At 59.3% G+C, this 12,922-nt stretch overlaps 1 protein-coding gene across 3 annotated transcripts in view; it reads right to left on the bottom strand.

Moving 5' to 3' along the window:
• The window catches only part of EEFSEC (eukaryotic elongation factor, selenocysteine-tRNA specific), a 105,042-nt gene that overhangs the window by 47,244 nt on the left and 44,876 nt on the right, over positions 1 to 12,922 (bottom strand). For all 3 annotated transcript variants that reach the window (XM_040246645.1, XM_040246646.1, XM_040246644.1), the window contains exons 3-4: positions 6,548 to 6,644; positions 5,579 to 5,743 (exon numbers count right to left, since the gene is read on the bottom strand). In XM_040246645.1, the coding sequence (XP_040102579.1) occupies positions 5,579 to 5,743; positions 6,548 to 6,644 (262 nt within the window). The remainder of the gene's footprint in view (positions 1 to 5,578; positions 5,744 to 6,547; positions 6,645 to 12,922) is intronic.

The raw sequence follows: 12,922 nt of genomic DNA, 5'->3' as shown, positions 1-12,922 counted from the left end.
CTGTGACCGGGGACGCTGACCAGGCAGAGGGTCCCGGGCCCCGCACAGAGTTGTGCCTGGGGACCAGGTCCCACCGTGCTCCACCTCCTACCAGCCCCGAGATGCTGGGCCAGTGACCCCTCCTATAGAGCGTGTGGCCACCTTTCCTGAGCAAACGTCTCCCACGTGCTCACCCCGGTCAGTGCCCTGAGCGTGCGTCCGGCAGTCGAGTGACCAGAGACGCCCCAGCACCCCGACGGGAGCGGGGTCGGGGGGGGTGCCCAGGGCTGAGCATGGTCTGACCGCAGTTCCTGAAGGGTTAAGCAGCCCTGCTGGGCCCTTCCTGCCGCAAGGACTGCATTAGGCGGGAGATGGGCCACGTCTGGATCGCATTAGTGGAGCTCTGCTTGGCAGCGTTCCCTGGCGGGCGGCCTCCCTCCCTGCCCGACCACTCGCCGCAGCTCAAAGCAAATACCAGGATCCACATATAAAGCCGCGCACTCCCTCCTGTCTCTCAGCCCCGTCTCGAATAAAACAACCTCTTAAACTCCTGACCTTCCGCCCAGTCACCCTGCTTGTTTCTGGCGGCGGCAGCATCGTAGGGGCTGGGGGCACGGCGGCTCTCCCTGGGGCCGGACGCTTCGCAGACCGGCCTGGGCATCGGGCAGGCCGGGGCAGCTCCACCTGAGGCCAGCCCAGGGTCTTGTCACCCTGGAGAGTGTAAACAGCGCCGGGAGGACCCTCCCTCCTTCCCAAGGTGCCACCGTGGGGCCTCACAGACCTCACCTTGCAGAGCTCGACGGCTCCCACACCACCGCCAGGAGGAGGGCTGGGGGCCTCCAGGCATCAGGAAGAAAACCTTAGGAGCACAGCTGTCTTTCCTCTCCAGAGGGCCCTAGCCTGTGCTGGACACGCCAACAGTGTACGAATTCGTGCTTTCCCACACATCCGAGCTTCAGCCCCGAGACTGCCCCTCTAACTGGATGCCCCCAAAGACCCCAAACTTACTAAAATCCAGCGCATGCTACCCTCCGCTTCTGCCCCCACCCCAGACTTCTGGCTCCCCCTCCACAAAGGCTGCACCAGCCCACCTGCTCCTCAAGCCAGAGGCCTGGGAGCCGACCGGACGTGCCCGCCCCTACATCTGGCCCCATCAGTCCAGCCCCGGGCCTGGGAAAGCCGCCTCCTGAACCGCTCTGAGGCCCACTGCGCTGCCGCCTGCTGGACCCTGGTGCCCCAACCTGCTGGGCCACACAGCAGCCCCCTCTGTGCCACCCCCCCGGCCCCCTGGCCTGTCACTCTGCACGCACACACCCACGCTCTCCTCTGCAGCCTTCAGGACCTCCTGCACGTCACAGGGACCACCGTCTTCAACGGGCTGAAACCGCCGCACCCCCAAGGCCTGCTCCCACCACCTCCCTGCCCGTCGGACTCGTCCCATCCTCGAGCATCAGCTAAAATGCTCCTCCCCCCACTCAGGTCGTCAGCTTCACTAAGCTGCCTCTCAGCAGGGCCACTGCAGGCCTGTTCCCAGCTCAGCACCCAGGCCCGCCCCCACCACCCTCCCACGGTAACCTGTCACCTGCTCGCCGGGAATCTGCCCTGTCATGAGGATCACAGTTCTACCCCGGTGCATGGGCGGGAGGAGAGGGCACCCAGGCAGGAGGAGAGGGCGGGCGGGCGGGCGGGAAAGGAGAGGAGAGGAGAGGGCGCGCTGGCGGGAGATGAGAGGGGAGGGCGCGCGGGCAGGCAGATGCAATAACCCACTGGACACGTCCTAACCTACACCCCCCCGCACGTGTCCTCACACACGAGGGTCACTAACAGCAAGCAAGGACCGAACTGCAGCTGGCTCAGTCCCCCAAGGCTGGCTTGACTGATTTACTGCTGCCCAGAAGCATCTCATTTAAGTACTTTTGAAGACACACACACAAAAGCCTACAATGGCTGGCATTTAAAAAAAATAAGAACAGGTTATACAATAAAGCATTTGAGCAAAACTTCAAACAAAAGCAGGCAAGTGCCTTTGCTTTAGGGACACATCTCACTCGCCATTTCCCCAGGATTATTACAAGTTGAAGCCTGTGCACAATTAAAGCGATGTTTATGGTGTTTTTATTATTGTTTTATTTCTTAAAAGAATGATAAATATTCAGTGTAAGTGGCACACTGGCTCTACGCACACTCAGGAAACACTCAACTTTCCTTTAATGAGGAAAATAAAACCAAGAGGGTCACAGCAGCAGCCGAGAGGACAGCAGGCAGGAGGGACCACGGCCCAGGGTGGCTGCGTCTCCCAGCAGGGCCTGCCCGGGCCGGGGGGTCTAGGTGACTGGCCCTGCCGGCCTGGCATCGCTCCCTCCCAGACGAGCCTTCCGTACCAGGAAACGGCTGAGGAGGAGCTGGGCACCGAGGGAGAGGGCTCAGCCGGGGCACAGCCCTGCGTGCCTGGCTTACCATCAGTCCTGGGCCTGCTGGCTGGGGGGTGCCGGGACGCGGCCCCGCACCAGAGAGGCCACCGCCCGCTCCAGTCCTGCCCCCAGGCCCGGAGAGCAGCATCTACACGGCCCTCGAGGTCGTCAACTGCATCAAAAGCCTAAGAAACAAGCTGCTTATTCACTCTCTGGCTTTCTCCCGCTGCTTCGTTCACTAAATGGTTTCTGGAGCCTGCTGGGCTGGGCCCTGGGTTGGGTGCTGAGAGCACAGAGCTGGGCGGACGCAGTCTCTGCCCTCGAGGAGGTCCTTGCCGTGGGACCCACAGAAGAGACACACACGCCTGGGGCGCGGCCAGGAGCTTCCAGGAGAGACCCCTGTGGGCGGGGAGGGCACAGGTGAGGCCAGCCAGAGGCAGGGGCAGCGGAGGTGGTGGGGGAGGACCGCGTCCTCCCGGAGTCCGGGCCTTGCCTCACCCCGGGGGTCAGCTTCCCAGCAGAGGCAAGGGCAGGGGAGATGCCGCTGGGTCCTGTCTCAGACGGCGTCTCCTCCGTGGGGTTTGAGTGAGGGGTGAGCCCACCTGCTCGCAGCCTCCATCTGGAGGAATACGCCACCGAGATCTGAACTTCCTCTAAAGCCTCGTCACAGAACAGGTGTCCACACCCCCCGGGGACGTCCGTTCCTCATCACACCGACGTGGCCCTCAGCGGACCCTCGGGCTCGGACGTGCACCCTACTTCAGGGGCCCGCTAGATGTCCTGTCCCCGCACAAACAGGAGAGGACCCACATTGCCTGCGTGTGGACCCACACGGATCCCCGTAACGGCGGTGCCGAACGGCAAGGCGGCCTCCCGGCTCGGGGCACTCTCTGCATCCCCCCGGTCAGGGACGGGGCCCCTCGGGGTCTGGGCTGGAACAGAGGGCGCAGGGCCCTGCCTGTGGCCTGGCCCAGGTCCCTGTTGCCTTCCTCACAGCCTGCGCCTCTGACGGGTCCTATGACACAGCCCTGATAGTGGGTCGCCAGTGGACGCGCCACCAGCTGAGCCCCCAAGGCCGCGCCTCACTGGAGGGCCCCCAGCCGAGCCTGGAAAGGTCCTGGGAGCCTGAGGGGCGGGGCTGGGGTGTCGGCCCTCTGCTCTTGGTCCTCCTTCACTCCCCCTCAGCTAACGAGCCCCAGCTGGGGGCGGACGTGCCGGCAGGGCCGGGCCGGGGTCTGGCGGGCTGCAGGCGGCCGGGAGGGGACGGGGCTGTTTATCCGGAGGGGCTGGGCGGTCAGAGGCGTCTGAGGCGGTTAGGGAAGTCTGACGGGGATGCTGTGGCCTCGGGGCAGAGCTGTCCAGTTTGGAGCCAGCCCTGCAGGGCCCTAGCGCCCCGGGCACGTGATGCTGAGCGGCGGCTCCCAGGGAGGTGGGCACAGTGCCCAGAGCCGGGCTTTGGCGCTGGCCAAGTGGCTTCAACTACTGTCTCCTCGGTCAAAGCCTTCCTCCGGGTCAGATGGGGTCACAGGGAGGAGCGGGAGAGCGGGGCTGGCCATCATCGAGCACCGACCCACCTGCAGAGCCCCAAGGCCCGCGTCTCTCACTAGCAGCCGGGACATGGAGCCATCTGCAATGCCACAGGAAGGGCCAGCCCGAGGCCCCCGCGAGCGGGAAGAGCTTCCTACCTCAGGCCTGTCGTCTGAAATCCCTACTCACTCCTGGGACCGCGGCGGGTCACCGCAGGCTCGGCTGTAGGGGCAGTGGGAGCACACCCTGTTGTGCCTCTGGAGGCACGCGGCCAAGGCCCAGGTGTCGGCCGGGCTGAGGCCCCGGGGCCTCCGACGGGACGGCCCCCACTCCTCCTGGCTGCGGGCGGTCGGGTGACCAGGCACGCCCCTGGGCTCGGGCTGCAGTGACCCGGTCTCAGCCCCCAGTGTGACACGCCCCTCCCTGAGAGTCCCTGTTGTCACCAGACACTTGTCAGCAGCAGAGAGCCCGCCCTGCCCAGGGTGAGAGCCTCACCTCTCTCCTGGAGGTTCTGGAGAGCATAGTGTTGTTGGGGCAAAAGCTACCCGCGCCCACCCACCCTCTGGCCCCAAATGCCACACCAGCTCGTGTGCAAAATGCCATCACCCCTCCCAGTATCCAGATCCTCACCCTGTCACAGCCTTAACTCTAACGAGCTCCAAACTCCCCTCTCAACATCACCAGCTCGTGTCTCGCCGTCTAGGCCCCCAGACCAGGCCCGAGTGGCCTGGGGTGCTCTGTTCCAGGCAAGACACCTCCCTATGTGGATGATGAAACTGGCCAAGCCATCGGCTTTCACACACAGGCACACAGAGAACGCGGAAGCTCACAGGTCATGGTCCCGGGCAAGTCTGAAACCCAGCACAACCAATCCCGTGGGCGCCCGGGCCTGCCCTGCAGATGAACCTCCGGGCCCGCGGAAGCCCCAGGGGCCGCATCCCTGGCCCCAGACCCAGCCGAGACGTGTCCTCAGACACGCCACTGCCCTCCCCTCGCCTCCTCTGAGGACCACAGACCCTCCCTAGGCCCAGAACGCTGGGGGCCTCGCAAGTTCTCACTCACCTGTGTTCCCCACGGACGAGAGGACGGGCAGCCTATCTGTGTTTCCTTTCCAGGAAACAAAGCCCCTGAGGGGAGGGACCAGAGCCACTGGACCCCGGGCCAGAAGGGACCAGGAGGAGGGGCGGCGAGGACCCCCTGCTGCCACCCCAGGCCTCCACGGGGGACGCGGCGCCTGCAGTGATGCCAGGAACGCACCATCATCCGGGTGTCCCCAGACCGTCCTGCCCTGAGCAGCCGCGGTTCTGCTTGCATTTAACGTGAAATCCCTGTGGCGAAGCACAAGGGACTCGGGAGTGAGCGCCCATACGTCCTTGCCGCCCTGGCTCGGGGGCTTGCAGAAAGCGGGGGGGCTCTGCCTGGTGCCTCACTCAGGGCCTGTGCTGCTGGCCCAGGTGCCCCCGGGGGCCTCCCGCCTTCACCGGGAACCCCTGCCCGCGAGGCTGTTCTGAGCACCGAGGCGAGCGCTGGTTCCAGGCCGCAAGCGGGACAGACAGAGGGGAGACGGGGCAGCGTGGCCCAGCAGCGGGGGCGCACAGGGGCCGGCCCCCTCCGGGCTGCTCGAGAGGGGCCCAGAGGAAGGGGGGCGAGGCCAGACTGACCTTGAGGGCCGGGATCTCCACGCTGTCGCCGAGGCTGACGGAGCCCGAGAGGATGGTGCCCGTCATTACGGTGCCCTGGCCTCTGATGGAGAAGCAGTGGTCCACGGACATGAGGAACGGCCCCGAGGGGTCCCTCGTCGGGATGGAGATCTGGGACGTCAGGAGCTGGAAAGACAGGCTTGTGCCACACACCGGGGGCAGGGCAGACACCTCCACCCTCCCGGAGACCGCCTGACTCTTTCTACTTTGCTCCTCCCTGACTTCACCAGAGAAGACACTGTCAAGAGCTGTCTGGCACTGAACGGTCCAGAGTCCTGGTCTTGTGGTGAAGACTCTCATGGAAAAAGACCAGAGCATGTGGGCAGGCCCGGCCCGGAGGCTTCCGATAGGGACACACAGATGCGTCCGCAGCAGAAGGCACCGCCCCAGCAGCCCAGACCAGGGCGCTCTGCAGCTGGTGACGAAAACGTCACCAAAGCTTCACCCAGAAACAGGTTTGCTAAGTCAGCAAGGTCTGACCTGTATAATCGCAGAAACGGAGGCCGCGCGTGGTCACGCTTGACCCAGGTCTGCAGACCCAGGGCAGGTGGACCCCGGAGCCAACCCCGCCGGCCGACCTAGGTCTGCACCCCAGCTCCACCTCCTGCTCTGTGTGCGAGCCTGGGCAAGTCACTTAACGCCTCTGAGCCCCAGGCTCTTTCCTGCCAAAATGCGGATCAATACCTGAAGCCTCCCAAGGTTCGTTAATAACCCTATGACTGCACATGTTCACAGTCACCTATGGTAAGAGCTCAGTGCAGCTCCCGGAGCGTGACAACCAACCTCCCCGCCAGGAGCACCCTGACGGGACGCCATCCCAGCCCTGCAGGGCGGGGGCTTGCGCTGCGGGTGGAGAGCCCGGTTCTGCTCGGGTTTAACCCCACGAGGAAGGGCAGGGAGGCGGAGCCCCGCGTGGATGCAGCTACATACCTCGATGAGCTCCGGGATGCCCTGCGGAGCTTCCGTTTCAGGGGCGTCTGGTCCCCCAGGCTTGGCCGCAACGGGTATGACAGGTGCGCCCCGGAACCTGGAACAGAGACAGGCCCACCGAGGTCACTGAGCGCGTCCGGGGCTGCCGGAGGATCAAGCACGATGGGGGCCTCCGTACCCGCCCTGCCAGAGGGACCACAGGGTGGCCCTCACGCTCCCGCCCGGTGACCCCATGCAGAGGCCCGAAGGAGCATCTCGTGCTGAACCACAAACGTTAGAAGGGCCCTAGGTTTAAGCTCCTCACTGAGTCCTCCTGAGGGAGCGCAGTGAGGCCCAGGCCCCGTCCCTGAGTAGAGACCCCTGGGGAAGACCACCGGACCCTGCCCAGCCTCCTGCAGGGACTTAGGACATGCCGGGTGCCTGAAGGCCACTCCACAGCCTCCGGCCTCCCAAGCCCTGCTACTTTAAGCAAAGACTCCCATGGAGTAGACACTGACATTTTCCACTGGAAAACAAACACAAAACACAGAAAAGAGAAAACATTCCACGTGCAATCCCATCACTGTGGTGGGATTCATCGGTCTCTCCGTTCATTGCCAAGGAAATACTTTTTCATATTTTGGTTCCATTAGTCACACAATTTCATATCCTTCTAGTTTATTTGCCAGTATATTATAAAGACTTTCCTGTTGAAAAATAACAACAATAAGACTCATTTGACTACGCCAAGAATAAGACACGGACGCTCTCACTGAAACCCCAGAAAATGAGGACGGAAGTGTCGCCATCTTGCAGACAGGAAGGAACGGCTCAGAAGGCGAGTTAGTCTGCCCCGACCCCCGCTGTCAGCGGCAGCAGGCTGCAGGCGGCGCCTCCAGAGCTCGGGCTCGCGACCCGGGCCGCCTCTGCCCTTCACAGTGGCATCACTGCCGGGCCTGGGATGCACACGCTGTCCCCACGAATGGGACTCATCCAGGACATTTCAGAGTCTTCACTGTTACAAACAACACTGAGATAAGCATGCTGGTCGAGGTGCCTTGATTCGGGCCCGTTCATGAGGTGTACGTCAAAGACTCAACAAACCAAAAAACCAGTCAAGTGTGGAGTGAAGACTCACAGAGGCTCCTCATAAAAGCACTGGAAACATGATCAGAACCAGCCTTCTCAGAACTCTGCAAATCAACAGAGGCCTGAAGCCGTCTATGGAAGGTTCAGCCAGGAGAAACAGCCAGAGCTCAGCACGAGCCCCTTGGCAAGGGGACCACCATGGCGCTGTAACCTGCCTCGTTCCCATGCACCCTCCTCGCCCCTGCAGGAGCCTCAAGCACTCAACCCTCGGTCAGAGTGGAAACCAGCAGCCTGGTGGCCACCGCAAACAGCAGCGTGTCTGCGCCCCTAGGAGCTCCTTCCCAGGGAAATGGCGTCATTTCTCCTATTTGGCAGCTCCTGGGGAAGCCGGCTCTCAGCCCAAAGCAGGGCGCAGGCCCGGCTCTTAGCCCGAAGAAGGGCGCAGCCCGTCCCACGCGCACCTCGGCCTGAGCTCCGCCAGCCCTGGGCCCAGGGCCGCAGAGGAGGGGAAGGCAGGCGCTGAGAATTCCAGCAATTAACCATAAAGCTTTCGGAAATTCAATTATTGTTTATCCAAACCCTTTTGGGCAATGCACTGTAACAGAATGCAACGGCGTGTTAGGCTGGTGTCTGGCCTTTTCCCAGGCTCCCGAGGACCTGCCTGCTGGTCTGCTGAGCACCCCGCGTGTCCTGGCTGCTGGCTCCTGGGGGAGAGGCGGCCCCCTTGCCCAGTTCATACCTAGGCTGCTGTCTGGGCTCTAGGGGCACAGGGGCGCTGGCCAGACACGGCAGCAAGAGGCTGGAGCACAGCCCCTCCGCCCAGCCTCGTGTGGCGGGGGTGGGGTGACGAGGGCGCCTCCTCTTCCCAGGCTCACCCCACGCCCCCCGCTGTAGCTCCTCACCGGGAGGCCGGGTCCAGAGCTGCTGACTGTGCACACAGGCTGACCTTCGTCAGCACACAAGACCCACCTCAGATCAGCTAAAATCGTGATGATCGTAAAAGATGAACACAGAGGGAATCTGAGCTTCAGGTTTGGAATAGCAAAATGCAAAGTAATGGTAGTAAAAGATACGAGCGATACTTAGGATTCCTTACTTTGCTCACAAGTCAAGCCAGACACAGAGCCGGGGGTGACTGTGAACAGCTGGCTGCGAGGGGAAGCCCCAGCCCAGGGCCGAGCGCACAGCAGGTGTTCCACAAGTGACAGCTCGTCATGAAGCCCCTGGTCGTCCGGACCCCACATCCAAGGCTCCCTGACGATAAACACGCCGAGGCCAGACCTATCAGCTCGCGCTCCACAGAGGAAGAAGCACGGAGGCCAGGAGAGGAAGTCAGTGCTGGAGGCCACGCCAGCTGAGAGCGGGGGTGCAGCACGCACCGTGCAGGGGGCGGCCGGGTCCAGGGGCTTGTCACCCCCCAGGCCGAGGGAAGGGGCGCTGTAAGCAGACAGCTTGGTTAGAACGGAAACAGGAGGGAACCAGAGCGGGTCTGGGAGAAAGAGTCCCCAGGATGCTGTCAGACGGCAACCACAGCGGAGAAGCAGAACAGCCTAGAATAGAGCACGGCGTCGGTATGGATAGCAGCCACCTCAGACTCCGTGCGTGTGGGGAAGACAGAGGGGGGCCTGCGGGAAAGCACTGTGATCTGATGCGCTGGGAAGATACAGGTACATTGTTACCTTCTATTTTTATTTCTGTTAACACTGATAAATGCTTATGCAAGAGTAAATTTAAATGCTTTCAGAGATAAAGAAATCACAAAGGAAAAAAATCAAAGAGCTTGACTACATACAAATTAGACACTTCTGCAAGTAAAAAAAAAAAAAAACGGAAAGACAACAAATGCTAAAGACTTACTTATGGGGAATGTGACAGGCAAAGGGTTAATCAATGGCATCCTTACTGATATTAAACACTCCTGAAAATCAAAAAGTAAGCACTAAAATCGCAAGAGGCAAGCAGACAAAACATACAAGCTCAAGTCAACCACAAAACACAGCACTCACAGACATAAGAAAAGGCGCTCAGTCTCACCGGTGATTGAAGAACCACGCATCATTATAACGAGAGTGAAGCAACAGTCTACCTTAGAGTTTTCAAATCTGTCTTTAAATTAGACACTAGAGTTCGCCGGTGAGAAATGTCAGAGCGCCCAGAGATGCGCAAAGGGCTCGGAAGGGCTCCTGCCCTGTGACCTGGTGCTCTCTTAAGAGAAAAAACTGACAGTACGGACACAGCTGAGTGCTGGTCAGAGATGTTCATCAAGGATTATTTATTTACAAGAAAGGAAACTTAAGCCATTCCCAAGGGTCAGCAACAGAGCCATGGTCACATGAAGAACTGCTCCATAAAATGCAAGTAACAGAAGCACAAGTCAGGAAGGTAAATACCTCAGGACCACAGCTGTGTGCTTAAAGGGGAGAACTGAATTCAGCAAGGTTGCACGGTACGAGGTCAACACACAAAAATCACCTGTGTTTCTAAATACTAGCCCAAACAATCTGAAGTGGAAATTAAGACAGTACTTCCATTTATAACAGGATCTAAAAGAATGAACTATTTAGGAATAAGGCTAACCAAGGACAGGAAAGGCTTGTATACCAAGAACAACAAAACTTGGATACAAGACATTTGTAAAGATCCAAATAAAGAGAAAGACATTTGTGTCAGTGAATTGGAAGACTTACTCCTGTTAAGATGTCCGTTCTACCTAAAACCATCTGCAGATTCAATACAGTCCCTATTACAATTCAACCACCATTCTGTGCTGAAATGGAAAAGGAAATCCTCAAAATCAGACGGGAATTGCGAGGAGACCCCAAAGTCAAAACAATCCCGAAACAGCAGCAGAAAGGTGGAGGGCTTAGATTCCTGAGGCAAGCTTTCCACAAAGGGGCGGGGACTGAGGCGGGGCAGTGCTGGCCAGGACAGACAGGGGCCTCTGGAGCCCACACGCAAAGCACAAAAGGGGAACCTATGCTGCCGGGAACACGACGTCTGCAGAGGAGTGGAGCTGAGTCTTCACCGCAGCCCGTACAGAAAAGATGACCAGCAACGGAGGAGAGACCTGTGCTTAAGAACGAACACAAAGTTCTCAGGCAGAAGAAGACTGGGGAAAATCTTCGTGACGTCGAATGTGGCAACAATTTCATGGATTTGACGCCAGAAGCACAGGCAAAAAAGAAAACGCAAGAAAGAAATTGGGTTTCATCAAAATTAAAAACTTCTGTGCATCGAGGAATACTATCAAGCAAGTAAAAGACAGCCTGCAGAATGGAAGAGAGCATTTACAAGTCTGGCGTGGGCTCAGCCTTCAGAATATGTACAGAACTCCTCCAGCTCGAGAACAAAACACCTGATTAAAAAACGGGCAAAGGACCTGATGGACATTTCTCTAAGGAAGACAGACAACAGCCAACACACATATGAGTCTCCACAGCAGCCACCAGGGAAGGCCAGCCAAGACCCCAGTGAGGCACCACGTCACACGCCCTAGGATGGCTGCAGAGCCTGTGCAGCACGTGTCAGGCGGAGCAGGGGCCCCCAGAGAGCCACCGAGAGAACGCGTCGCCACGCGAGGCGGGGCCCACCCCAGGCTCACGCCCCACAGTCCTGGCAGCACCACGGCCCACAGCCAAGAGGAGGCGACGCGCGTCCATCAAGAGAGGAATCGATATGCAAAACACGGCCCAAGCCCCGAGGAAAAAGGGCTGCGAGTCTGACACACGCCCCAGGGTGGACGGACCTGGAGCCCTGTGCTCAGTGGAGCGGTGCAGGCAGAAGGCCTCATGCAGCCTGCTTCCACTCCCATGAGGTCCCAGAACAGTCAGACTCCCAGAGGCAGAGGCAGAGCAGAGGCCAGCAGGGCCCAGGGGACAGCGGGGAGCCGTGGCCGGTCAGTGGGGACAGAGCTTACGGGGACCACGAACAAGGCTTGCATGCAGCGGTGGCGGGGCCCAGCGCTGCGAAGGCGTTCAACGCCGCAACAGTGCGTTTACAGATGGATAAAAGCACAAACGTCGTGCTTTTGGATGTGGAAGACGTGCGGTGATGCAGGGCGCGGTTAGAAGACGGGAACAGGATGAACTGCATTAGCAGACGCTGCTCTGAGAAATCTCCTGGGGCTTCACTTTCTTTAACAACTTCTCTCTATTTTCCAAAGTTTCCTTCAGTTCCTCTTTGGATAAGAAAAATAGAGCACCGTGGTTTTACCACTTTCTAGGTTTTGATAGTTACGTAGGTTGGCTGTCCAGATTTCTCCTCTCTAGCCTGAAAGCTGCTCCACGTCTGAAGCAGCTGTTTCGAAGGATTTACCTAACAAGGGCCCTAAGGAAAGGAGAAGGGAAAGCGAAGGTCGCTCAGTCGTGTCCGACTCTTTGCGGCCCCGTGGACTATCCATGGGGCTCTCCTGGCCAGAACACTGGAGCGGGCAGCCGTTCCCTCCCCAGGGCACCTTCCCAACCCAGGGATCGAACCCAGGTCTCCCGCACTGCAGGCGGGCTCTTCACCAGCTGAGCCACTGGGAAGCCCTGTGGCCGCTGAAAAGGGCCGCAGGGGGCTCTCAGCTGCGTGGAGGTACCGCTCAGATCTTCCCGCGAGACGGCTGCCCTGGCAGGCGCACCCGGGCCTCTCCGTCCCCAGGCACTGCGTGAGGAGAGCTGGGGTGTCAGCGGCCCTCCAGAGGCCAGTCTCCTCTGCGTGTGCGATAAAGGCTGTGACTGACCTTCACCCAATAAATTAAAATAGGAAGGGTGATTTAAAGGTGTCCGTGAGAATTTTCCTTAAATGTACCTAATCTAAATGGTTGGTATTAATGGACCCTTAGCAGCATCCTAAGCACTTCCCAGAAGGTCTTGTTTATAGCGAACGACGCAGACGCTGTGCTGGAGTCCCAAGGACCTGGTCTCCCCTTTCTGACAAGTAAACAGAACGGCAGGGAGATCAAATAACTCACTGGAAAGAAGATATAACTTTTTATCTTCCTTTTTACAGTCTCACATCCACTTCCGCTGGGAATAACAAAGTCTGAATTCTTATGCAACACTTATCTAAATGTGTCGATTTTATCGGATTGATGAATTTTGCTAACAAAAGGCAGCGCTGGGGAATCTTTTATGACACATTTGGCCCATTCTCGGGGCTGAAGCTTTAATTTAACCAACCGGAGAATTCTGAGCGAGAGCTGCAGGTGTTAGAGCCGAGAAAAGCGTCGTAGAGGGGAGAGCTTATCCATCTTTGTGACGGAGAGACAAAACCACCTCCACTGTGTGCGCCCTCAGGCAAGGGGAGCAGGGGCTGAGGCTCCAC

This window comes from Oryx dammah, unplaced genomic scaffold (genome assembly GCF_014754425.2).
Source record: "Oryx dammah isolate SB20612 unplaced genomic scaffold, SCBI_Odam_1.1 HiC_scaffold_9, whole genome shotgun sequence".
NCBI classification, from domain to species: domain Eukaryota; kingdom Metazoa; phylum Chordata; class Mammalia; order Artiodactyla; family Bovidae; genus Oryx; species Oryx dammah.
This window is presented reverse-complemented; position numbering and strand designations above follow the sequence as displayed.